This window comes from Podarcis bocagei (assembly GCF_964188305.1).
Source record: "Podarcis bocagei genome assembly, chromosome: 4".
In the NCBI taxonomy this organism is placed as follows: Eukaryota; Metazoa; Chordata; class Lepidosauria; order Squamata; family Lacertidae; genus Podarcis; species Podarcis bocagei.
The window spans coordinates 74940700-74968203 of NC_138128.1; the positions used below are offsets into that span (position 1 = coordinate 74940700).

The 27504-nt window shown below is 40.1% G+C and overlaps 1 protein-coding gene and 1 pseudogene across 8 annotated transcripts in view; one reads left to right on the top strand and one right to left on the bottom strand.

The window, feature by feature from the left end:
- Positions 1–1295: 1295 nt before the first annotated feature.
- LOC308585265 (plasma membrane calcium-transporting ATPase 1 pseudogene) lies at positions 1296–14918 on the bottom strand (annotated as a pseudogene). 3 transcript variants are annotated; one of them, XR_014013502.1, is made up of 5 exons: positions 14494–14918; positions 14014–14096; positions 11630–11684; positions 8358–8479; positions 1296–5231 (listed from the first exon to the last, which is right to left on the bottom strand). The product of XR_014013502.1 is annotated as a plasma membrane calcium-transporting ATPase 1 pseudogene (transcript). The 3 variants fall into 3 exon arrangements; XR_014013500.1 differs by lacking the exon at positions 14014–14096 and having other exon boundaries at positions 14740–14918; XR_014013501.1 differs by lacking the exon at positions 14014–14096.
- A 111-nt stretch (positions 14919–15029) lies between these two features.
- CTNNA3 (catenin alpha 3) overlaps positions 15030–27504 on the top strand; it is a 559480-nt gene continuing 547005 nt past the window's right edge. The window contains exons 1-3 of one of the 5 annotated variants that reach the window (XM_081190844.1): positions 15030–15348; positions 22247–22355; positions 26407–26599. In XM_081190844.1, the coding sequence (XP_081046970.1) occupies positions 22254–22355; positions 26407–26599 (295 nt within the window). In that variant the 5' untranslated portion in view covers positions 15030–15348; positions 22247–22253. Of the gene's footprint in view, positions 15349–19152; positions 19189–19361; positions 19497–22246; positions 22356–25034; positions 25152–25581; positions 25837–26406; positions 26600–27504 lie in introns of those variants that run through there. The other 4 variants (XM_081190843.1, XM_081190842.1, XM_081190845.1 and 1 more) reach the window with 4 other exon arrangements.

Sequence of the window (27504 nt, forward strand, 5' to 3'; positions counted from 1 at the left end):
AGTTCAGGCTTCCTCAAACTCAGCCCTCCAGATGTTTTTGGCCTACAACTCCCATGATCCCTAGCTAGCAGGACCAGCGGTCAGGGATGATGGGAATTGTAGTCTCAAAACATCTGGAGGGCCGAGGTTGAAGATACAATTCCTACAGGTGTAAAATAGAGGTTTTATGGGAAGTAGCTTTGTGCTATGTTGTTTTGTGCTATGAGTATGGACATGAGTAGAAGCAGCAGCGTATTGGACTAGTTGTGTGGGTTGCTACCACCAGCACTGTTGCTGCTATTAGCTTCCTTGCTCCTCTTCCTTTTGTTTGGTGGACTAGAAACAATGAGAGGAAGCCCTCTTTAAAATGATGGAAAGAAAGCAGGGATAAAATAGCTGTTGGTTTGCTGGCTCTTTGCAATTGCAGGGGAAGTTTGCTATTTTTTCTTCTAAATAAATGAAACGATGTGTGTGTGCATTTTAGCACTGAAGGGATACACTGCACCGTGAAAAGAAAAGAAAATAAGTTTAAAGTCGAAGGGCAGATTGTCATGTCACTAGCATCATTGTGTACTTCAGTCATTTGGTGCCTGTAACACTCCCACAGTCATATCCTCACTGCCCTCATAACTCTTAAGAGAAAGCCCTAACTGAGGGCACATTTCTGAGCAACTCAATATTGTAGAGTTTTTTCAATCATTTGAATCCCCTGGTCATTTCCCACACTTTTGGATTACTTTTTCTAAGTGTAACTCTGATACTGTGAAGCATGAATGTAAAATGTGTCCCTGAATTTTACACTTCCATTGTAACAGTTTTAATCATGAAGGGGGCAGTGGTAGCTGCAATTTCAAGAGAGGTTCGCTGCCATGTACTGTGTTAAAACTGAGTAACAATTGCACAGTTCAAGTGCAACAATACAGTTTTGGGAAATATTCCTTTGGTTATTGAGAAGTCAATTTTCAGCTTAGGCAGGGGACCTGTCCTTTTAAAATCTGTGTGGGGCTGATGGGAATTGGAGTCCAATAACTTCTGGAGGGCCAGGGGTTCCCCATTCCTAATGGAAAGCATGGGTTCTTAGTTCAGGATGAAATGCTGAAGATCTTTGAAATTCTACAAAAAGTAGGGTAAAAAGAGGGTTTACAGACCCCTATCTGTTGTATCCCTTTTTAAGGGAATATAAAATAAACTAGGGTGGGTCATTAGTCTACCATGTCTCCTTCTGTGTGTAGTTAATTATTATTTTGACATCATCTTTAGGTTTTTTTTTTTTTTTGTTTTGCCCCTTCCTCTTAATTAAGCAACAAGAGTAAAAATGTTTTTAGCATTTTTATTATTTAATAATATTTGCTTATAAGCAGCTAGCAATAAGAAAATGCAAATAAGCTTGGCTTGTTTGTAGTCAGATCTGTCCCCCTCCATTCAAAGCAGAGCAGCTAAAGAAAGAGTTCAAAATACTTGAGAAAGTAACACATTTCCAAACAGGTGATTGAGGGCATAAGGCAGCTCAGCTAATTGATATCAGTTATAAGTATAAACAGGAGCAAAAGTAAAAAGCTATTCAACTTCTATAATTTATAATATAATATCACATTTAAGTCAAGAAATATAAAAAAGTCACGACACGGCTTTTGGCTTCATCAATCACTTTCCCTCTTTCTGAAGATGGCCTTGGAAAAAAGAAATTTAAAGGCTCAAGGTACATTAAAAGTCAGCTAATATAATATTCAGACCCATATATGAAGACATTTTGAAGAGGATTTTATTTTGATTCCTTATGTTGTTTCCTATATCTTCTAGAAAGGTCTATCTATTTTGTCAGAGAACTTTTAAAAAGCATCTCACTCACCAGTACGGAGAAAAAATTCCATCCATTTCCTAATATTGCTAATGTGCACATTACATTTTGAAATGGAAATACAATAACATTTGAAGTTTTCATATTCATTACTCGTGTTGTATTATGCAGTTTTAATATTTGTTGAATGCACATCTTTATTATATGAGGGCTCGTGAAATGATTTCACTGCTCCGCACTGAACTCGTATTCTAGTCCAGTTCCTGAACCACAGAAACTTACTGCGTTTCAGTTCTTGTTCACCTAAGTCAATCACTGTGTCACCATCCATTTGTTCATCTTCAACAGGTTGTGGTGGTTGATCACCAACTTCCCACAGGAACCCCAGGAACCTATTTGGAATATATACAATCAGCTGCCCCCATAGCAATGTTCCTAGGCCAAAGAAGATTGACCATAGCCACTGCTCTAGTGTAAGACTTGCACAACTAAAGGGCTTCCCTCCGAGCTGAACAATGATTAGTTGTGTAATCAATGTTCCCACAAAAACACAACAAAAAATGGAATTTGTGAATATTCCTGAAAAAACATTTCTTTCCCCATGAATCTTGCGTGCATTGACTTCATTAAAAATCTGCATCATTACAAATGTGTTAAAAACAATAGTGTAATGCCGGGTAGGTGGGGCATGTAGTGGTGCAATTCGCCCATTTTCAATATCAAATAATTTTTCACCCACAAAAAGAAGTGCAAAGACAACTACAAGTTGATAAATAGCATGAAACATAATATTTTTTAGCATTGTACGGGAAATAAGAGGTTTATTTCTGCCATAAGGCTTTCGTTCCAGCAGAGCCTCTGTTGGCTTTTCTGTTGCTAGAGCAAGAGAAGCAAGTGTGTCCATAATGAGATTGACCCACAGCATCTGAACAGCTTTCAGAGGTGAATTCTGGGTGACTGCTGCTCCAATAAAAGCAACTACCACTGCTACTACATTAACAGTAAGCTGAAACTGAAGGAATTTGGAAATGCTGTCATATACATTCCTACCCCACATGACAGCTTTGACAATGCTTGAGAAGTTGTCATCAGTAAGAATTATATCAGAAGCTTCTTTAGCTACATCTGTTCCAGCAATACCCATTGCAAAGCCAACATCAGCTTTTTTTAATGCAGGCCCATCATTTGTACCATCACCAGTTACTGCTACCACTTGCCTTTGTTCTGTGATATTGCTGTTAATGATCCCTTCTACCAAGTTGTACTTGTCAGCAGGTGAGGACCTTGCAAGCACACGAAGCGTAGGCCAAATCTTGTCAATAAGCTCTTGTTTAATCTGTCCATCTGGACCACGTATTAGTCTATTAAACTCATGCCCCTCTAAGCACTCAAAGTTCTCCCCGGGTTGCAGAATTCCACATTTTGCAGCTATTGCACGAGCTGTGTTAATGTTATCCCCAGTAACCATACGTACAACAATACCAGCTCTCTGACATTTTCTTATTGCGTCAGGAACCTCAGGTCTTACTGGATCTTCAATACCTACAACTGCAATACAAGTCATGTCACTGAAAATATCATCTTCTTTGTCCCAGTTTGGTCCTGAGCCAGCTGGAAAATCTTTGAATGCTAGACATAAGGTGCGAAGTCCCCCAGAGGCCATTTGTGCAATCACATTTTTTATCACATTTTCCTTCTCTTTTTTAGTAAAGGATATAGGTTCCCCAGCAGCATCCAGTATATGGGTGCATTTTTGAAGAAGTATTTCAGAAGCACCTTTGCTAAAGAGTTGATAACTCCCATTGGGGTTTTCCAAAACTGTGCTCATTGATTTCCTTTCAGAATTGAAGGTGTATACCTTAAACAAGTTCTCTTCTGGTATCTTAGTCCTCATAGCCTCATAATCCTGCTTTAATTCCACAAGCAAGCCCAGTAAAGCACACTCAGTCTTATTGCCAATTTGAAGAGCAAGGCCTCCTTTTTTGTCAGGAGGCAGTATTTTTGAAGTATATGCACAGTTTAAAGAAATACTTTTAAGCAAATAATTCAGCATGGTTGGATGAATTAATTTAGGTTCAGGAACATGTTTATAATGTGTGCCAGCAATTAAAATTTCCACTACTGTCATTCTGTTCATGGTTAAGGTTCCTGTTTTATCTGAACAAATTGCTGTTGCATTACCCATAGTTTCACAGGCATCCAAATGTCTCACTAGGTTATTATCTTTCATCATTTGTTTCACAGAGTAGGCAAGTGAGATGGTGACTGCAAGTGGAAGGCCCTCTGGTACTGCTACGACCAAGATTGTAACTCCAATAATAAAGAACTTCACAATATATTGTATATAAATGGGTGTACATTCAGCAGTCCAAGTATGCTTCTCAATCACAAAAGTTTGAACTAAAAAATAGACTATAAGAACAGTAACAGTGATTAAAGACATTGCCAGCCCTGCTTTTCCAATCTGAACAGCCAATCTTGTGAGTTTTGCTTGTAGAATTGATTTTTCTTTTTTGTGTTTTGAAGTTTGTTCTTTTTCCTTTGTTTCGTTTCCAGCAGTTTTATGAGGGTTGGCTGGCTTTTTATTATTTGCTTTCTCATTATCTTCTCCAACTCCAAGTAAACTGAGGATAATTCCTGTTTGCGAGTTTAAACCTACAGCTGTAATAACCATTTTTCCAGAGCCTTCCATCACATGGGTACCTGAAAGCAACATGGGGTCCTCTGTCAAAGACTTCTTGACATGATCTGATTCCCCTGTGAGGCTGCTCTCATCAATTTTTAGATCATGTCCTTGAAGGAGCAAACCATCAGCTGGCAAAAGGTCACCGTATTTGATCTGTGCAACATCCCCAACCACTAACTCAGCTACTGGCACCTGTACTGACTCCCCTTTCCTGATGACAGTAAATTTCTGTTCCTTTTCAATGCGCTGCTGCAACCCCCTGAATTGTTTTTCCTTACTCCAGTCATTGAAAGCTGTTACCAACACTACACAAAGTACTGATACAAGTATTGCAAATCCTTCAATCCAGTCAGCCTCCCCTTCTTCTTCTTCTTCTCCAAATTCATGTGCACGACATTCTGCAATACTTCCTCCTGGATCATAAAAAGAAAGTCCCAGTGATATAATGGCTGCAATTTCTAAGATGCATAATGTCGTATCCTGCAGTGCTTCCCACATTAATTCCAGGAAAGTTAGGGACTTTTTAGGAGGTATAAAATTCTTTCCAAATACAGCTTTCCTTGCGTCTATTTCTGATTTGGAACCAAGTATCCCAAGTGTGGGGGAAGTATTCAGCATTGCACAGATTTTAAAGATGTCACCATAAAGTTCCTTTATTTTCTTCACTGCATCTTTCTTTCGAAATTCCATCAAATGTTGCAACTCTGGGAGAGTGATCTTAAAGTCTGTTGCCTCAAAGTTGACTGGAGTCACCATCATCCTGCCTTCCTGCAGTTTACAATAACAACCCAGAAACTTTTAATAGCATTAAAACAGGGTTAGAGACATATTTTATTGCATTTACCTAAAAAAGGCACTTCTTACAATATTAAAAAGGGCAAACTTTTTAAAAATGGGACAGAGGAAATGAAACTCTTTCTTTTACCATTAGCCCTAGAATGAGGTGTAGCTAGGTGTTATCACAAAAACAGGAAAACTATGAGCTTCTCCATAGCTTTGTAAACCCTCCATTAACAGGTGAAGTCAAGGACTCAGCTATACAGCTGCAGATAAAACGTTTTGAATGTGTTGTAAAGTGCAATATACAACTCTGACAAAAGAGCAATCTTAGGCTTGGATTTGTGGTTATTCAGGCTTTGAATGTGTTGTAAAGTGCAATATACAACTCTGACACTAGATGACGACTGTGAGCTATAGCAAATTCAATGCATTTTTCAAAACGATTTAAACAAAACTTTTTCACAAATTTTTAACGTGTGTAGATTCCACGCAAATGTACTCCAACAGTGATTTGTGTCAGTTTTCCACAACACCATGTTCCAGATCAGGCTTCCTCAAACTCGGCCCTCCAGATGTTTTAAGACTACAATTCCCATCATCCCTGACCACTGGTTCTGCTAGCTAGGGATCATGGGAGTTGTAGGCCAAAAACATCTGGAGGGCTGAGTTTGAGGAAGCCTGTTCCAGATGCTTCTCAAACACAGTAAGTTGTGATTTGCCATATGTTTCAGTGACTTCTCCTAAATCTAGTAAAAAAATCATGTTAATATTTTAACAGCTTTGGGGACAATTATACCCGTACTGGAATGAAAGAAAAACTGCACAAAACTACTAAGAGATGGAGTGATCCTGAAAAATGCTGTTAAATATTTTAGTTATTCTTTATGTATGCAGATGCTCAGATCAGATTCTTTCCATTTCTTGTGAGAAAGGAGCAGAGGGTGAAAACTGACTTGTCTATTGCAATAATACACAATTTACTTATTTCACTTAATATCACTACACATGGTATTATGGTTAGTAATACCCCACAGGTTTACAATGCCCTTCCCACAATCAATTAGAATGTTCCTTGTGTTTTTTACATTATCAGTTTTTTATATATTGAGCAGAACATGCTGGCTCTGCTTTTGGGATAATTCTAACTCACACTGTAAGACACTCTCAAAGGTGTCTGTGTCATATGAGAATGTTTCAATCGGCAAGCAGTGTCATATAGTGGAAGATGACCAACACTGCTCAAATGCTCAAACTCACAAACCATGGAAAAAAAACACCTGGCTGTTGCAATTCCAAATCATCAAAATCTTTCTGCTTGGTGCATTGAAAACAAACCAGCCAACCAGAAATATCTCCAGAATTCCTTGCCCGTGAATCCAGAAGTGTCAGTAGCAGTATTTTCGGTTTTCAAGAAGGTTTGACACTGATTGCTTACCCATGAATGCTTGGGGAGTGGCAGTTTATGGGCGAGTCATGGTGCCAGATTGCCTGGAGCCTAAATCTGGTCTGCACAGCCAGTGACTGAGCAGGCCAGCTGCAGGGTGCCTGATTCAAACAGGCCAATCAGGAGAGAGTGGAGAGGCGTGGTGATGGAGGCAGATTTGGTGTGGGACGTCTCCAACCAGGTCCTAACCAGAGATTTAGAATGGGAGCTGTGCCTTGCCTCTGCCTCTCTGATCATTGATGGATTTTCCACCTTGTCTAGGATGGTGTGGCCTGGACAGTGTTGGCTTGACATTGGTACTGAATGTTCAGCTGCCGTATTCAGAGTCTGGGAGAATATTTTTCTTGCTGACAAATAGCTGGTCTGTAGGTTTTCGCCTGCCTCATAACAATTGTCATAATTTATGGTGGATTAGGCGTGGGGTTTGAATTTTAGCCAAATGAGTACCCTGTTAAAGGGGTCCAGGAGGATATTTATGTCCTGGAGCCAACATAGGGCTGATGAGCCATAGTACCCTTACCTCTGGCGGTCCTAAGGATAGCGCCCCAGTTTGAGTCATAGGGCAACCTTCCATCCAGAGTAACCCAGCTCAGGCAGACTGGCTGATGCAGAATTCATAGCCAATGCCTTTTCCAAAGCCTGCTTACACCTGTAATCAATATTGTTGTGGCCTATTTCAACCCAAGCACTGGTGTCATAAATCTTAATCCTTCCTGGGGCTGTCCCACATGGCCCACATGCTTCTGTGCCTGGGTATGCAATTGCAAATTATGTGCAAAAGAAGCATGGTGATTCTCCTTTCTTCCATGAATAACCACAAATCCAAGCCTAAGATTGCTCTTTTGTTATAATAAAAACTAAAACTGACTTTGACACCTGTGACCTGATCGTATTCACATATGCTTCACTACACTATCAAATGGTGGTGATTCGCTTAAATGGCTACATGGTTTGGAAGCTGAACAACCCAAAATGGAGTGGAAATCTGAAAGTACATCTCTTCCTCTACATACATAGCTACATGCCCAAGAATAAAATTAGGTAGTCTCAGAACCACTAGGACCTGCTACTTCTAACACCCAGAAAAGGGGAATGTGCCATGTTTGCAGCCAATGCAATGAAAGCAAATCCCTTTGCTACGTTTGCAAGGTCTGCAAAATTATTATAAAACTCATAGTTATTACAATTTGTGTGTGTGTGTGTGTGTGTGTCTGTGTGTGTGTTTTGGATTGAGCTGACAACACCTCTGGCTCTCTTTTACAATACATGTATATGCATGCTTGTATGTACCGTATTTTTTGCACCATAACACTCACTTTTTTCCTCCTAGAAAGTAAGGGGAAATGTCTGTGCGTGTTATGGAGGGAATGCCTACAGGTGGCATGCCTACGGATTTTCCTCCTCTAAAAACTACGTGCGTGTTATGGTCGGGTGCGTGTTATAGAGCGAAAAATATGGTATATGCATGGTTTCATGTATAATGAATATTTATATAGAGATGGTACTATTTCTTTTGCTTTTCTGTGAAGTAGTAATATGGTCAATTTTAGTTCCTCAAAAATGTAATGGGAAATATGCAAACTGGGCCAGGCTACCAGTTCTGTAGGAGCAATAGTTTAATTCAAATTCACAATGAAAATGACTTTTTTTAAATAAAAAAAATCACATACCCTTAGATAAAGAAATGGGAGAATCCAGTTGTTCCTTATTCACAGAAATATACCTGGATGGCTGCTGTTTTCTTTCCAGTGGCATTTGCTGAGTTTCAAGGAAATAGGCCTTGGCTAAAATGCTATAATGGCAAAGCAAAAGATTACTTAGCAATAACGATAGTTCTTAAATTGCATTTTTTTTACAGACAATGCAACAAAGCTAGTCATAATATTACTAATATTCTAGATTATAAATATTTTTTTTATAAGAGAATCTGACCATCTTATTGCTTGAAGTTAAGATTTAAGCTTTCCCCCCCTAAAAAACCTATCTCATTGTCTTGGTTAGATATTGTTTCATGCTCCCCATTTTCCAAGGGACAGGAAATTTAAGGGATAGCCTTTTATATGCTCAGTTAGACAGTGAGGCAAGAACCCTTTAGATATTTGTAACACCTATTTATTTATTTATTTATTTATAAATAAATAAAACTTGGGTGACAAGGGGTGCTTCCAGACTTCCAATATTTTGCTGTTGTATTTCAATCATACACCAGCAAATTCACGTTGGGCAATTAAAGTGGATTGGGTTTTCTTGTGCACTTCCAAAAGTAAAAATAGGAACCTGACATTTTGTGGAATAAGACTTGCTTGATGCTGTGTAATATAAATTCCTTGCAAATATTGTGCAAACAAATCATGATGAATTCTCAATCAACAGACCACTTGGAAGTGTCTTATTTCTCAAAAACAGTATATAAAGTGGCAAACATATGCTTTGACTGTACCACTTTGAACTACAGATGGGGGCTCGTATAGTATGCTAATAGGAGCGAAGGGTAAAGGTAAAAGTAAAGGGACCCCTGACTGTTAGGTCCAGTTGTGACCGACTCTGAGGTTGTGGTGCTCATCTCGCTTTATTGGCCGAGGGAGCCGGTGTACAGCTTCCGGGTCATGTGGCTAGCATGACTAAGCGAGTGAGGGGTAGAACCCATCAGATTAAAAGTTAGACACTCTTATTTTTGAAATCTAGTTTTCTATGTGCAGATAATTATTTTCTGTGAAGGAGAATTCAATTATGTAAGCTTTGTAAAGCTCTTTTTCTGCCAGTTTAAGGCAAAAACTCAATATATTCTTCCTCCTTCCTTCTTCTCTTTCCTTTCTTTGAACTTTCACACACAGCAGTGTTTATTTGTGTGTGGGGGGGTGGAGGTCATAATGTCCTTGGTACAAAGGAAAAAGGTTGAGTCCACTTCTTGTGGCTGCTTTTGTTTACAGTGGTGCCTCGCAAGACGAAAAGAATCCGTTCTGTGATTCTCTTCGTCTAGCGGTTTTTTTTGTCTTGCGAAGCAAGCCCATTGAAGGATTAGCAGATTAGCGCTATTAGCGCTATTAGCGGCTTTTAGCTGCTTTTAGCGGCTTATCTGCTGATCGGATAAGCTGATAAGCGTCTTAGCAGCTTAGAAAAAAGGGGGGGGGAAGGGGACAAAAACCAGCAGGAGCTCGCAAGACATTGTCGTCTTGCGAAGCAAGCCCATAGGAGATTCGTTTTGCAAAACACCTCCAAAACGGAAAACTCTTTCGTCTAGCGAGTTTTCCGTCTTGCGAGGCATTCGTCTTGCGGGGCACCACCCCCAGATGCATTAGGTAATTGCAACAACACATTTAATGTAACCTGTAGTTTGGCCTTTGCCCTCCATCATAGCAGTTAGGGTTTGACCTTAATTTGAAACACTTATCAACTGGTAACCAAGCACTGTCAGTTATCAAATTACACAAAACACTAAAGGTAAAGGTAGAGGGACCCCTAACCATTAGGTCCAGTCATGGCCGACTCCGGGGTTGCGGCACTCATCTCTCTTTATTGGCCGGGTCATGTGGCCAGCATGACTAAGCTGCTTCTGGCAAACCAGAGCAGCGCATGGAAACACTGTTTACCTTCCTACCGGAACGGTACCTATTTATCTACTTGCACTTTGACGTGCTTTTGAACTGTTAGGTTGGCAGGAGCAGGGACCGAGCAACGAGCTCATCCTGTTGCGGGGATTTGAACCGCCGACCTTCTGATCAGCAAGTCCTAGGCTCTGTGGATTAACCCACAGCGCCAACCGCTAGCAATATGATAATTTACCTTTTCAACCACTGGAAGATTACAATTGTCCCTTAGATAATTTATAGTCCATGACATTTATAACTGAATGTGCATATGTAAAATTCAGACATCTTGAAGTGATGTTGTATGTGTTGAATAATACCTTGTCTGAATGCACTATCATGTGGTAAGTGGATGGAACATAAGCCCTAATGAAAGGATGTAGGACTGCCCTGCCCGCCACACACCTGTTGTTAATCCACCATCTACCCATACAGTGGTACCTCGGGTTACATACGCTTCAGGTTACAGACTCTGCTAACCCAGAAATAGTACCTCGGGTTAAGAACTTTGCTTCAGGATGAGAACAGAAATTGTGCTTCGGTGGCGCGGCAGCAGCGGGAGGCCCCATTAGCTAAAGTGGTGCTTCAGGTTAAGAACAGTTTCAGGTTAAGAAAGGAACTCCGGAACAAATTAAGTACCTAACCTGAGGTACCACTGTATACCCTGACATCCTTGAATTTGGCTGCATGCCTGAAAGCATCCTGTACAGCTATATGTGCATAGAAGCAGCCACATGGTCAGGATCCCTGTGAAATCATGGTTTGAAATCATGGACAGGTGTACAGCTGGAGGCTGCTCACCCTTCCCACCGAAAAGGTGAATGCTTTCATCTCACAGAGCATTCCACTACTGATTTGAAAGCTACCATTCAAAGGAGAATCCACAAAAAACTGATTAATCAGAACGAGAAGGTTGCTTCTGTTCATTGGAATATGAACAGAGGCAATGTACTCATTCCCGTAACAGTTATCATTTCATATGTGTTAGTTGTTTTCTTCACAAAAATGACCCAAATAACTATGTTCTACTACAGATATTAATTGACCAAACAATGCTAAGATGATTGCATTATAATTAATTACTGCTGTTAGTGTCATGGCCATTCCACTTTTTCTACATACATTTCAGCTATAAATTAATTGCGGCAAACTCTGCCATTTACATTTCATTGCATTCATTTGATACCTTGCATATTTTTTCTACTTCTGTCTGAGAAGAGCAGTTGTGCATTGGATAGACCATGAAAGCTTACTCCAGAATCTATTTGTTACTAGAGGTATCACAGGACTCTCTGTTCTTAATAGGCTACTCAAGACCTCAAAAGCTAAATCATTAGCATAGGTAGTTTGATTACCTGAACAGGGGACCTCAGTCAGCAGAAGGCACTTTAAACTGAAAGGATCAGCATCCTGACAGGTAAAGAGAAAGGAAGGGAGAATAGGATTAGAATGATAGATTATCAACAGTCGTGTGGACTGAAACAATAATTATAAGCTTTATTGCAGGAACAGCTAGGTAAATGTTTCCTATTTGTATGTAGACAGCCAGAGCAGAATTTATTGTTTTCACGGGAAAGAATTCAGTGTCTCTTTCTACAGTAGCTACACATGGGCCCTTACTTTTAATTTTGACAGGAATAGTACTCAGATTGCTTTATCTGATCAGGTGAAAGCGGGGGTCAGGGCCCCCTGAAAATTTTCAGCAAGGTGGTGGTTGCATGTGAGGCATGCTCGCAAGCCACGGGGTGTCCACATGGCATGGCAGCACACCCTGTGGTATGTGCACATGGCATGCTGACATTGTGCAGCCCTAGCCCCCTCAATTGCAGGAGCAAGGCAGTGTGCATGTCTCCATGGCCATTGTGGCATTAATGTTTGTCTTCTTCACTGGAAAATTTACAGCTGTGCCCATTTAGCAAGGAGTGTGCATGCAGTATAAAGCCTGTGCCTTGTCACAAGCTGAAGAGTGAGAACATGAAGGCTCTCATGTGGTGGAAGACAGGAAATAGTAGCTAGATAATGAGATGCAGCTGTAGCCAAATCATTAAGGGGCCACAAGGGTGAATTGAGAATACCTGGTCTCCTATTCCCAAGGAGCTGCAACCTTGTTAACATCTTCAAACTGAGCAGTAAGAATTGGGAGTATTTGCAGCACCTACCACCTCCTGGTGGGCTTTGTTCACCCCAAAATCAGTATCTCCTGGCAGCAAGAACTACTGAAGAGGGTGGTGGACTTTCCACTTCTGCACATGAAGTTCTAAAGAGGTGTTACAGCTTTTGGGTGTTGTGAGGGCCCTGATCCTGTTAGGGTTGTGTTTTGGTTGAATGTGGGAATGTGTGCTGCTGCCTCAGGGTGAGAGGATAGAGAAGTTAAGGGAGACTGACCACATCTCAAGTGGAAATTGGTGGCTGACTAGGGTGAGAGCTTTATTTCTCAGCCATATGATAACCATATGTGATTGTTAAATGAAGGGTTGGGTGAATGGTGTGAGGTTCTTATTTGGGTTGGTGTAGTCCTAAATTAGATATGATTTTAGTCTCACTGTGAGGCTGCCAGCGTTTTAGTATACTATCCCTGTTTTATTTCTGAAGAGCAAACTGGCATCATCAGGAGTAGTTTAAAAATATTGATACAGGACAACAGAACTGGCAGGCTAATGACTTTCAGCAGCAACCGAGTATGTATGGTCTTTTTGTATCTGTATTCAGGGGATTGTTGGAGTTGGCAACTGTTAAGAGTGAAGGAAAGGGTGTTCGCATGTGGGTTTGTTTTTGTGTGGGTGAAAGTGCAGGTAGATTGAGATATGGATGGTTAGTAGGTACTGGATAGTGAAATCCTCTTTTATAGATTTTGATGCTCTTATTGTTTTCTACACTATATTTACATTTGCTTGATTTCCTTGTGGCTTCCTTTGCACTTTATAAGTGGTATATAAATGGTAGTAGTAGTAATAATAACAACAACAATATACTACTACTATTCATTTCATTTCTATACCACTTTATACTTGGGGGGGGGAATCTCAAAGTTGTCTACAGTCTGCATGAAAACATCAAATTATATAGTATACATCACTGAAGGTAGTTAAATATGTTGCTTTGAATGTCTAACAAAAAACTAAAATATCTTAAAAGATTTTTATTTTATTTTTTAAAAAGCATTACAAAGGAGATCAACTATAGAATGCTGATAGCCTGACTTATTCTAAACAGTGTTTCCTCCAAAACTTTCTATAGCCCATCTGAAGACACAATTCAACCTGCTGCTATAAAATAAAATGTCACCAAAAATTGCTTTAACAACAAAGGCTGGAGCAAGCACATATAGCTCTCCCTACAGCCTGGAGCTAGATGTTTTTACTAGGGCAAATCCAATTGAGTCCCTGGATATCTTTACTCGGACTCAAGTTCTACTGATGTTTAATAGGAATTACTTCCTAGTAAATGTAATTAGGATTGCACCCTTCATTCTATAATATGTACAGACTGGTAGGCACCATTTTAGTGACTATGCACACCTCTCCCAGCTGATACTGTACTTTCTGCCTGTATCCAATTTCACACAAATTTATTTCACCATTTCCCATACATTCCTGAACTCTTTTCTCCGTAAAAATCAAGCAAAATGTTCTAGTAAAATATTTTCATAGGCAACTTATTGTCAATAGCAGTCTCTTAGCTTGTTTACATTTTTTCAAAAACAACAAATCTATCAGGTCAAAAGTTGCAGATTACATACTCCTTGTTTGTATTCACAAATTCTTTAGATTATCTTCTATGTCTTCCTCCAAAGGAGAAAGGAAGGCTCTTATCTTCATTTTTCTCCATTTCCACATATAGAGACAAAGGTATTGCAAGATGGTTGAAAATCAACTTGTTATACTTTCCAGTATTTGTAAGCAGTCAGGGAATATTAATAGACAAACTTGGAAACGGGTATATCTGACTTCTCAAAGGTAAACACTGTGGCAGGGGAAGATCAGTCTTATGTCCTTTTCTACTAAGTACTAGATAAAATAGTCAAATCAAACACACAAATCATTATGTTCTGCTTTGTTTTTAGCTAGGGAGGGAGGGGACAGCCTAGCCTGCTAATGTGCCTTTAACAGCATCTTGATATGTGGAATTTGGCAGATTATGCCAGCATTATCACCTGGTAATGTCCAACTATAACATGGGTGAGTCTAGTTTAAATGGAAGAATTTTCTAGCTGCAGTACCTTGTAAACATTCGAAGCTGTTTTTTCCTGGTAGGGCTCCTGTGTCTTTAACAGCTGCTTGGCTGGCAGAAATTTAGCAAGCAAAGCTTTCCCCCTCATTTCACCTCCATACTGGAAAAACTTCACCAACTAAGTTTCTGCCTGTCAGGCAGCAATAATAGGCTTGTCAGAAAAAGTTGTTAGCTTATTAATCGCCTGCACCTTACACAGCATCCTTCATTATCTAAACCACTGTACAATCCTAACCTGCATTTTTCCTTCTGTTCTTTTCTACTTCCCTGTTCCCAACTCAGCCCTAGCTCAAGACTTGCAGCAATACTTTGACCTAGCTCCAAGGTTCAAGAAAGACTGTAATAGCTCTATATCTCAGCCTCTTTCATTTCCCCATATCAACCAGTAACTGCTCAAAGTGACAGTTACAGTAAGATGGGAGCTGGAATCAGAACACTTCCATCAACCAATGACAAGTGGCTTATGGTTACATTTCTTTTAGTTCTGACTCTGTTTGTTACCCACATGCTTATAGGGCTTGTTTCTTGGACCAAATCAAGGTGCTGGTTTGGGCCTTTAAGCTTTCTATTCTGAAAACAGGGTATTTTATGTACTACCTTATCCCAAGTGAAATGACCCAATATTAGGCAGAAGAGAGGATTTGGTTTTTACTATGGTTGGCAATATGGTTGGCAATATGGTGTTTCCACAAATGAAACTACACTAATGGGAGAAGCTACAATTAGCGGACTTTCCTCTTTTGGGCTGCTTTTACAAGTCCAAGACCTTATGTAGGGCCAGGCCATGGTACTTAACCCCCCCTTCATTCATGGGATGAAGGGGCATCCTGCACATTTTTATCAGGTGAGGCTTTTCTAGATAGGCAAAAACTTTAAACAGCAGTGATAACTTACAGAATTCACTTCCACAAAATGTGATGACAGTCACCAGTTTTTTGTTGTTTAGTCGTTTAGTCGTGTCCAACTCTTCGTGACCCCATGGACCAGAGCACGCCAGGCACCCCTGTCTTCCACTGCCTCCCGCAGCTTGGTCAGACTCATGTTTGTCGCTTCAAGAACACTGTCCAACCATCTCGTCCTCTGTCGTCCCCATCAGGGTCTTTTCCAGGGAGTCTTCTCTTCTCATGAGGTAGCCAAAGTATTGGAGCCTCAGCTTCACGATCTGTCCTTCCAGTGAGCACCCAGGGCTGATTTCCTTAAGAATGGATACCTTTGATCTTCTTGCAGTCCATGGGACTCTCAAAAGTCTCCTCCAGCACCATAATTCAAAAGCATCGATTCTTCGGCGATCAGCCTTCTTTATGGTCCAGCTCTCACTTCCATACAGTACTACTGGGAAAACCATGGCTTTGACTATACGGATTTTGTTGGCAAGGTGATGTCTCTGCTTTTTAATATGCTGTCTAGGTTTGCCATCGCCTTTCTCCCAAGGAGCAGGCGTCTTTTAATTTAGTCTTTTAATTTAATTTCCGTCACCAGTTTAGGTGGCTTTAAAAGTGGATTAGGCAAATGAAAGAGGATAAGGCTATCATTTGTTACTAATAATGATGGCTATACTCTGTCTCCAGGAACAGATACATGTTAAATTACAAACGCTGGGGATCATGAGTGGGGTGAGTGCTGTGGTGCTTCCTACAGGCATCTGGTTGGCCACTCTGAGAACAAGATACTGGGCTAGACAAGCTTTTTGCTTGATCCTGCCAGGCTCTTTATCTTTCTTTACAAAGTTATGGAAAAATGGCACCAACTAAATTTCTTTGTGTTTGGTAATTGATAAAAGTTGAGAGCCCTGCAAGAAAAGCAATGTTGGTAGCCCAATGAGATATTTTTTCTTTTGTGGCCGAAAGGGCCTATCCCGCCTGGTGGACTTCTTGTGAGTGTTTTCTTTAATATGTAATTGGTGCAACAATAGGGCATTAGAGGTAGATTTATACTGGACCATCCATACATCATTCCTCTTTATTACTTCTGGTGATGCTTCCCCAGAGTTACAATATTGTTCTGAATTGGGGCAGGGACAGACTCCCCAAATGGGCGCGGGTGGCGTGGTGGTCTAAACCACAGAGCCTAGGTTTGCCGATCAGAAGGTCGGCGGTTTGAATCCCCATGACAGAGTGAGTTCCTGTTGCTCGGTCCCTTCTCCTGCCAACCTAGCAGTTTGAAAGCACATCAAAGGGCAAGTAGATAAATAGGTACCACTCTGGCAGGAAGGTAACAGTGTTTCCGTGCACTGCTCTGGTTTGCCAGAAGTGGCTTAGTCATGCTGGCCACATGACCCAGAAGCTGTACGTCAGCTCCCTCGGCCAATAAAGCGAGATGAGCGCTGCAACCCAAGAGTCATCCGCGACTGAATCTAATGGTCAGGGGTCTCTTTACCTTTATCTTCTCCTAATATACATTTTAATGCAATTTTGCCTAATATTAGCTTTTGCAAAGCAGTTTCCCTTAACAGAATGCACTTGCTATTTTCATGAGTATATACATTTTTATGCATACTTCACCTTGGTATATGCATCTTTGTACACATTACTTTGGTGAAGAACTGCATTGCAAAATTCAGAGAAGTGTGAATTTTGAAGGATGGCTGTGTTTCATTTTGTAAATTGCTTTGGAAAGTGTGAATTAGGTAGGTTTCCTTTAAATGCAAACAATCAAATTTCTCTCCTATCCCTACCAGAGGGTCCTTAGTGGTAGATGATGTCTTCTTTGTTTACCTCTATCTCTATCTTCCCACAGGGCCGTTGTTGGTAGATAGCCCTCTGTGGAGAACCCAAATAAAGTAGTCTCCAATGTTGTGTTTGCCTTTCTGCCTCTTTCTCTCCTGGAATTTTTCCACAAGGCAGTAGGCGGTAAAAGACCTGTGAAAGGGGAGAAAAAAGTCCAGGTGGTACAGCTCAGATATCTTCCTTTCTCTCCTGGAATCGTTCAACTTGTGGTAGATTTAGCTAGCAGCTGAAATGGTAAAGGCTTAAGAACATAGATTATATGACAAAAGGGCGGCGGGGGAGGGGGAAGGAATTATATTTTTTGCTGAAGTTTAAAGAACAACTTGATAGGTTTTCAAAAATATAAAAATTTGCCATAAAAAGACAGTGTGCAATTCCTCACAAGTGCCACTGAGATCAAGGAGGTTCAAGTGATGAAGGATAAAACACATAAAAGTGTAATCTAGGTCAAAGTAATGTAATTGCTGGTTTCAAAGTAAAAAAAGCTATAATTTTTGGTGAAGGTTGTAAAAGTCTCAGTTAAAGACAGGGCTCTGGAAATGCCATTTTGTTTATTTTGTTTTCGAAAAACAGGAAGGCATAGTTTTTAAGAAATGGTAAACTATCACATATGGTGTCATAGGTCAACTGAGCAGGACATTATGCTGACATTAGCTAGAACAGACATGCTGTTGCTTTAAATTGGCTTAGCTTCATTAAACTCTATAGAACTATAATATTTTATGCCAACTATTTTACAACAGCCAGGTTGCTGTTATGGGAGAATACACCATATTTTCCATTCCAAGAAAAACTGTAAAAATTTCACAGATAACAAGTCTCTTGCATTCTAAACATCTTTCCTGCATAAGGGAAAATTAAAGAAAAAATATAGTCACAATTTTTTGGTGGTGCCTATAAAACATGATTTGTGTTTTATGTATTGTCTCAGTAACAAACAAGAGGCTAACAAATAACATTCCTAGAGTTGTGCTGACATCAACTGATGATGACGACGTGTGACAAATATAAAATTAAGAGCTAACTGCAACTATAAAACATATCCTCCCAGTAATGACTTCGCAGTGTCTTGGCCTCCTAAGAGATTTGGTGGTTTTATGTGCACTTCTCTTTTACTTTGTGTTACATCAAGGGTTGCCAATGTGCTGCTCTCCAGCTCATATGGACTACAGCTCCCATCATCCCTTACCATTGATCATGCTGGCAGGAGCTAACGGGAGTACATGACATTGGTGGGGGTTGAGTGGGAAAGGCACCAGTTGTTAGATTGGATTCATTATTCCAATATAGAGCTCTGTTTCCTTCTTGATATAGAATGAAATTCCTACAGCAGGACTACCACCACAGCTGGGTGGAAATTTCAAATGCCTGTGTCTATATCAAGATAGACAGATAGATATTCTAGCTTGGCAAGGAGGACGGGACCCTGAAGCTGAATAGAGAAAACATGAAGATGTCCTGTAAAAGTGAGTGAACAGAGAAGGCTGTTCCACCATCAGTGCTCAAGGTGGAAGAAGTCTGAGGACTCTAAAGGGAAGTGTTGAAATTTCATAGTCATTCATTCCATCATATACAAAGGGGCAGAACCTGCTCTAGATGCCCGCACAAAGGAGAGCAATTAAGTAAAATGACTGTCAGGGTTGAGTTCTGTTTCTTACCAACATACTTCTGTTTGGAAGTGGGTGGAAGACAAAATACATCTTATGAGTCAGATGCAATATTCTGTGGGTTGCCACATGGTGCAGAAAAGAAAAAATAACAATAACATTGCAATCCCAGTGCAGTGGGTGAGAACCTTATGAATCCCTTCGCTGTCCTCTTTGAAATTCTGAGTCATTGCTTTGAGGCTGAGACTGGCATTTGACCAAATTGTAGGAGAGAAGAAAGGGGGGGGGGACATCAATAATCTGGAAACAAAGACAGTTTTCTCTTGGCAAAACAAGGCATCTTTTATCCAGGTATGTTCCATGTAGACTAGAAGAATTATATTCTTTATTTTTATTTTTTCGTTATTTGTCCAAGAGTTTGTATAGTATTGCTCTCTATAGCTTTAAGGAGTGCCCATCCCCCCCCCCCCGAGAAGTCCCTATGGCCCTGCTGTCACTTACCCTGAAATACACTGCAGCGCTTGTCAAGCTTTCTGTTTGCAGATGTATGATAAGCCAAGTAGTGAGCTATAATAGCTGCACTGAACTTCTAAACTTTGGGAGAATTGCCTAGACATTGGTTCAGCACTAGAACGGCAACTGTTTGTATTCTGAAATAGGTGAGTGTTGTAGCATTGCACCTTTAAAAATCTTTTGTCACAAATTACCATTCAGTTGAGTTCTGTGACTGAAACAGACTGGCTGTTTTTTTTAAGGCAAGTCAGAACATATAGTGCACACATGTACTAAGGAACTGTCATTAGTTGACAGTACTCCTGTTAAAGTTACAAAAAATTTCAAACTCCTGAAATGTCAGTTTTTGTTCGTTCGTTCATTCATTATACAGAAAGAAAAAACCAAAGTGGCTTTACACATTGCTTTGTACTAAAATTCTGTAGGTGTAGTTATTCCATCTAGTTTTGTTAAGAGAAAGATTTATTAGGAATTACGGCACCTAATAATATTCTTTCTGTCTCAAGTGCATACAAAAATATGCTCTTAAAATTTAAGATTTTGTATATTCTGTGCAAACTTCAGCAAGAAGATTCAAACTCTGAAATCAATTAATTATAGAAATTAGGTATTTCTGAACATAACCTAATTTTGTACAGTTTATTGTACAGCTCTGGCGATCTAGTTAGCTAAGGAACCCAGAATTTATGTGCAAGAATAGTGGGATGATATTGACGAAATATTCAAAATACTGACTTCATATTTCAGTTGTATGCACGCTTGGGAATAAATCCCATTGAAATCAAGAATCATGTGTAGGTTCTGACTATGTGAACATTGGCAAAATATGTGCCTGCCTATAGCACTTGTAATTTGCAGGGCATTGGAAGATGTCAAAAGGTATTCACTACTTTTGGAACATTATTGGAATTGGTTTATAAAACAGAATCTCTCTGGGCCTGAGGTAACACAGATTAAAAACAATTGGGAGCTTTCCACTAATTGCATAGTTATTTTTACAGGTCTATATTTAATCAAGGAAGGAAACATAACACAAGTTGCATCTCTTTAGTTTTTGTGTCAACTTCCAAGGCACTTTATTAAGCATTCAGTATTAAGACTTTATACTGTATGTTAAGTTATACATTTTGTGTTGATTTATTGTTATGAAAAAGCTCACATTTTATTGAGTTTTCACAGTTTTGCCTTTAAGAAACTAACTGATGTTTTGATGTAATGTACTAGAAAAAAGTTAAAAAAATATACTAGTAGAATTGTGCAACGATGATCCTGAGTAAAGCATGTTTATTCAGAAATAAGCCCAACTTAGTTCAATAGCAGTTACTTCCTAGTAAGCATGCATAGAGTTGTAGAATTACTATATTAATGTCTTTTGTGATAGGCTGACACAAATCCTTTCAAGGCTGTTCTACCCAAATAATTGTGTTTTATATGATGGCCCAGTTATTGATTTTTTGGCTCCAGTTGGAAGAGCAGCCAACTGTGCTAAAGGCTCTGTTTGAGAAATAACACTCTGAAGAGGTTAGTAAAGGCCATGTCAAATAAGTAATCGAGTAGGAGAAAGTCATACATGGCAATAACTCAGTGATGTTATCCAGCTTTTCTAGGTGTGGATTCACAATCAAATGATAAATAGTTCAATATCTTTGTCTAATGGTACAGGATGTTAACACTTATGAATCCATGTCCAGGAGAATCTGACAACAGATGTTCCCGTAGTTCAGCATATGAGAAACATATCACATAAGTGAAAGTCTGAGGTGCCATTTTTTGTTAACTGAAGAGGACTGAGCCATATGCTAGTATTTACCAGAAGTGATGCAACACTTGTCTACGTGACAAAAATAAATACACCAGCGGGATAAGGAGGCTGCCAGAATCAGAGTATAAAATAATATTGTTGAGATAAGTGAATGAGAGATAAAAGCCATATCTATATATGCTAAACAGGATTTATCCCCAGATATCTCTGAGGTTGCAACATTATGGTTTATATGTCTTGTGATCCTGTCTGACGTGAATAATTATATTTCTGCATAAGTTTACTTGCTCACCTTATAATTATGTTCTTGCCTCCCATAGTAAGCTGGTTGGAAATAATGTCTGGTTGCCACTTATATGTGGCAGTATGACTATAGGCTGGTTTAAGCAAGCAAGAAACAGCAGCAGTACTGGGATGGGGTCCCTACTAATGTGAATGGGGCCATAGAGGGACAACACAACAATAGGCATCTACAACTATTTCATAATAGTGTTGTTTGGATTATTTCTAAGGTGTGGTGCAAGGAAGGGCAGCAATTCCAGAGAATGGACCTAGTGCAGATGGAGACATAGTTGGAAAAACCATACATCTACCAGGAGAGATTACAAATAAGGCTACAATCCTAACCCTACTTACTTTGGAGTAAGCCCCACTTACCGCAGGAGGACTTCTTTCTGAGTAGATACAGTTAGGATTGCACTGTAAATCTATTATTTTATAAAGTCTGGAGCTCAGCAATTCTCACTTTGGCTCAAGAATATAATTCTGACACTTGCAAGTTTCCATCTTCTACCTTCTGAAGTTGATGTAGTTGTCCTCTTGTGCTGAAACATATGCACCTGATCCTATGGCCAGTGGTAGAGCATATTTTTTTTTGCATTCATTCCAGTCATTATAGACAATACTGAGCTAGATTAACCAGTGGTTATGTATAAGTGTAGTTGAATTCATTTGGAACCCTGATGAATGTGTTTTGTCTTTTTGACTGTCTTAGCCTTCCTGCTGCTTTCTCATCCTCTCAATCTGGCTATAGCTTGTAAATTTCTTGGCGTAATTAAGCATATATGCTTAGCTCTTTAGATACCATGATTGCTGATATAACTACATAATAAATTATTTTCCTTTTGCTCCCAGGGAAAAAATGTCAGCAGCCATGCCATACATGAAAATGAAAATTGATCCACGGAACCTGCAGATTCAGACACATACTGTGGAGAAGTTACTGGAACCCCTTATTATTCAGGTAAATTAGAAATAGGAAAAGTGTGTAATGGAATGTAAATGAAACTAGGAAAATTTTGAGATGGTTCATGCGATATTTTATGAGAGTTCAGAAAAATCAGTTGAGCAAAACATTGACTCAGGATAGCTATATATGCATTTTCCACTGCGTAAAGTGTAAACTCATGCCTACCCAAAATAAGGATTATGAACTTAGTGTAAACCACAATTTGTGCACACAGTGAAGACAGCTAGGGTTGCCATATTTTGAAGAGCAAAAAAGAGGACACATTTGCCAACTTCTTCCTTTAACTATGGATTGCTGTGACAACTCTCAATTTTCATACCCATGAAAAAGAGGACATGCGGCTAGAATATGTGAATGTTTGGGGAGGAGGCTGAACCTCCTCTTTTGGCCTGTTAGAAATCTGTTTCCTACTGAGAACAGTGCAAGGGCTTGGAGGTAGGCAATGACTCACTACAGACTAGGTTATAGGAGACCCAAACCTCCTCTCTGCAAAACTATTGAACTGGTATGTGAACAAAAGGCAAGATAGAGGCTTGTGTGTAATTTGTGCTTTCCTCTGTGTATTTGTGACTTCAAGGAGACATGTGCAATTTTAGGCCTAGACTTTGTCAGAGAGTATGCTTTGCAAATGTTTCAGAACTATGGCCAGAGTTAAGTTTTGAAGTTGACAGGCTCTGGTTTTGGTGTTGGGGATGCATAAAGTGACTTCTGCTGAACTATAGTAATTTAGGTTCAGCAGCTAAGCTGAATCTCTTCTGTTTTGATAGCTCTTTATTCATAAATCTTTAGCCTTCTTACATATTCCTTAGTACTCACATAAAAGCTTGGTTTTTCCTGAACCTAAAACTTCCCACTGGCATATAGGTAAATCAGTAAGCTAGTTTACACAGATGCCTACCTTCTGATATATTTCAATAATTTCATTCCATTTATTCCATGTGATAACTTTCACAATGGCCTCTACTTGCAGTAAATTATTTCAATTGACTACACGTTTCCCCTGGTAATTGCATTTTCTATTATTGTAACTATATCATATGCCCTTCATCATTTTCTAAATTCTCACTTAGCCAATTCATGAATATATTCTCTCTCTCTCTCTCTCTCTCTCTCTCTCTCTCTCTCTCTCTTCCTGAGTTGTTTTAGCTTTGTTGTCTGAACTTCACTTTTTTGTGGTTCTGTGAATGTGATCCAATTTTCTAATCCAATTTTCTAGATCTAATCTGTATAATCCCTGTTCCTTGTTTATTTGTAGGTAAAGATTAATTTTGAAATGTTTCTCTCATTTCCTTTTTTACAAGCAGAAAATAAAGTTACAGTATGAAACTAAAGTATAAAGACTATAGAAACTGAACACTAAACTGCTGCCCATTTTATTTGTCTTATTCATCAGTGAGATAAAAGTTTACTTGGTGCTATTGGTGTATAAATGGTTCAGGCGGATAAATAAACTACGTATTAGGCTTGAAGTGACCACTTTGCTTCTTTTGCACTGCCCTTTAACCTAGCCATTTTGAGTCAGAGATTAATACTGTTAGGAGAACTCTCTCCTACTGTTGATTTATGTCTCCATTCCATGCAGGTCAACTTGATAATCCAAAAATTCTTGGTGGATTTGTTTTATGGAAGTTTTCTTTCTTTTTCTTTTCCCCAAACTCTGAGCTGTACTTAGTTCTAGTATGACAGGCACTTTTAGCCAGAGTTTTCTGTGTGTTCCCCCTAGTTTGTTTTAAATTTTTAAACCGTGATGAATTTGTTGCAAGTTATTTTTCCCTAAATCTAATACTAGTGAATGAGGCATATTTCTCTCCACATCCCTTGTGTTTTCAGACAGATGTATGTGGCCAGCAGGCTGTCTCACTTCTTCTTTTATACTGGGAGTTCTCATACTATGTGTTTTCTCTTGCCCTGAAAATATTGTCTTTGTGTAGAAAGAGGCAGCAGTCAGGCAGGGAACGTGTTTGCAGGGATGAATGTTGGTTGTCCTGTCCTTTTCAGTTTTGATGAAAAAATGCCTCCAGAAACTATAGTAAAATGAAAACTACTCTGACAACTTCCATGGATGTTTGAGTGCCCCAAACCACAAGGCTGGATCTGCTGCAAACACTGGGCCATCCAGTAATCTTCAAAGGACTCTGGAGAAGTGGCACCGGGGGGGGGGGGGGAGCTGGAAGAAGAGGTGAGGGGGGCAAGTAGTCCTCCTCCCCACCCCCCTAGCCCCAGCCGCCTTCTTGGTTTGCCACCTGCCTCATTCACTGAAGGGCTGGCTGCGGTGGCGCAAAACGGGCTTCCTCCCCGCCCAGAGATAGAGGGTGCTGCACTTAACTTCCCGCGGCTGCCGCCACTGCTGCTGCTTCTTGTGAAGCGGGCAGGCAGAGCGAGCTTGTCCGTTCCACTCTCTGGCCCACAGGAGCACCATGGTGGTGGCAGCGGTGGGAGGAAGAGGCCGAGCGGTGGTGGCTCTGCAAATCAAACACCATGCCTGGTTTACCTCAGCACGGTGCGGGGACATCTCTGCCAGTCAAATGCCGCTGAGGTAAACCAGGTGCGGCATGTGATTTGCAGAGACGTCTCCGCACTGCGCTGAGGTAAACCAGGCATGGTGTTTGATTGGCAGAGCTGCCACCGCTCGGCCTCTTCCTCCCGTCGCCATCGCCGGGAGTCTCGGCTTCACGGCGGGTTCTTAAATGGCCGGGCTGGCTGGATTTAGGACCCAGACTGGCCTGATCTGGCCCGGGGGCCTTAGTTTGCCGACCCGTGCTTTAAAGCTTCCACAAACCTTACCAAACAGTAAGTACACACTTTTGTAACTGTTATACCGTCATAGACTCATATGTCACATGTTTAATGTTACTAAGTAACTGGGCTTAGATAGTAAAATCTAGATAAAAAAATGGCAGGAGAACAAGGTCCCCCTAGAATATGAGGCCCTAGGCTGCAGCCTGCTCCGCCTATATGTAAATCTGGCACTGTAGCCACTAAGAATGTTTAGTCCTCGTTGGATTCTGTACACTTATATGTGATATGCCATGCCTAGCTATCAATGTAAATCAGACAAACTTACACTGAAGCAGCTTAAATAAAGGAACTAAAGAAAGTGAAGGAGGTTTTTCAAGGGAGGCAACACTTTTCTTGTCAACATTTTGTACAAGTTTGTATAGAGCCCAGAAAAATGATATTTGGGCACTGTCAGGGAAGAGTTAGAGTTAGAAGTTTCCAGTTTCCCAGAGGGAGAATGTTTTCCCCGGGGGGGGGGGAGGAGAGCGGTGAATCTAAGAGAAGAGATCAACAGGAACAACAGGGAGGGACCGGCTGTTCACAGGAAAGGCAAGGGTTAAGTTCTAGCTCAGATTCGGAGGAGGGGAGATACAAGCCAGCTCTAGCCAGGAGGTTAGAAAAAAGAGCGGGAAAGCGAAGGGAAGGGCGCCTTCGCCATTTTGAGAGTGGCTGGTCACAGAGAGGCAGAGCTCAGAAGGTATCTGAAATAAGTGACTCTGAGGAAGAATAGATAAAGATAAGGATCGTTTAAAAGTTTGTTTGTTAATACACAATAAAAAGTTATAAAAGAAGAAGAAGCGTTTGTGTGGTGATCTGAAGAGGACAAGGACCAGTCCTGACAGGAACTATCCTGAAAATAGCTTTAATATTGAAAAGCAACTTTCGCTCTATCTCTCTCTGAAAAGCTTATATAAGCAAAGCAAACACTATGATTATATGATGTCTGTTTTAGCACCACTGTTATACCTCTACATATTTTGCATTTGTGTGACGAATCACTACAACAGCTTGAAAAGCTAGAGGCTGCTTTTGGGGCAGTTAATGAGATGATTTGTGTGTGCTTCATTCTGAGTTTATTTCTTCATACACCATGTGTTGGATATGCTAGTGCTGTGTGCACAAATCATGGATTATGAATTTGATATAAAAATTCCCTTAGAGCTTCATTAGTCAGTTATCTGGGATCATTATTTTCTTAATATATGCTGAAAAATGTAACTGTTTAATTTCAGAGCTGAAAGTACTAAAATGTCTTTTATGTTTTTAGGTTACCACATTAGTGAATTGCCCTCAAAACCCTTCTAATAAGAAAAAAGGATGCTCCAAACGAGCCCGTGTTATCCTTGCTTCTGTGGAAGAAGCCACTTGGAACTTACTGGACAAAGGGGAAAAAATTGCTAAAGAGGCTCCTGTGCTAATGGAGGAACTTAATGCTGCGCTTCGTGATGTCCGCAAAGAAAGTAAGTCTGTCATTGCTATAACAATAACACACCTATTTCAAAGAGCAGCTGCATTTTTAAAAAAAGTGCATTTGACTCTATTCTATGAATTTTTTATTATGATTCTTAAAATTGCAACAATCCCCATAGTTTGGAATAATAGGCACATGCCCATTCTGAAACTTATTAAATCATTCTATCTGTTTCCCTTCTCTTCTCAATCTCACTAGAGTTACTGGCAAATCAGTCCTTTCCCTGTGAAATGGAAGACAAGTGTTCTCTAAGGAGATTCATGGGCATCTTTGTGTCTGAGAGATGCATTAGCTGGAACTGATTCATTTTTGTGTTCAGAGAGCATATCAATTGCAGGGAACTCTGGATGGATCACTGGTAACATGTTGAAAAAAGTTGTGTGATTCCTATGAGTTTATATATTGTCCTCAACTTCATAGTGGTGGTGATTGCAAAGTGGCACCATCAGAAGGTTGATTTCAGTTTCTTTCTGTTGTGGCTGTCATCATGTACATATGTTAAGCAGTTCACTACACAAATACAAGGGACGCGGGTGGCGCTGTGGGTAAAACCTCAGTGTCTAGGAATTTGCAAACAGAAACCCCCAAAGTGGCCCATTTTCTCCTTTTGCTGCTGTCCTGCTTGGCACACGTGTGTGTGTGGGGGGGGGGTATATGCCATGGGCATCCCACCCATGAACCATAATTTCCAGACCCGCCCCCATCTTAAAAAATGTTTTTAGCCTTTGTAGAATGCAAAATATGCAAGCACGATTCTTCTCAAAAAAAGGGTGGTGGTGAGAAATTAACCTGCCCCCCTCCCCATATAATGAAAAAAATTCTTGCAGATACCCAGATGCCCCTTTTGAGTGGCAGTTGTCAAACTGAGTTACCTATATGTCTATTTGACATAGA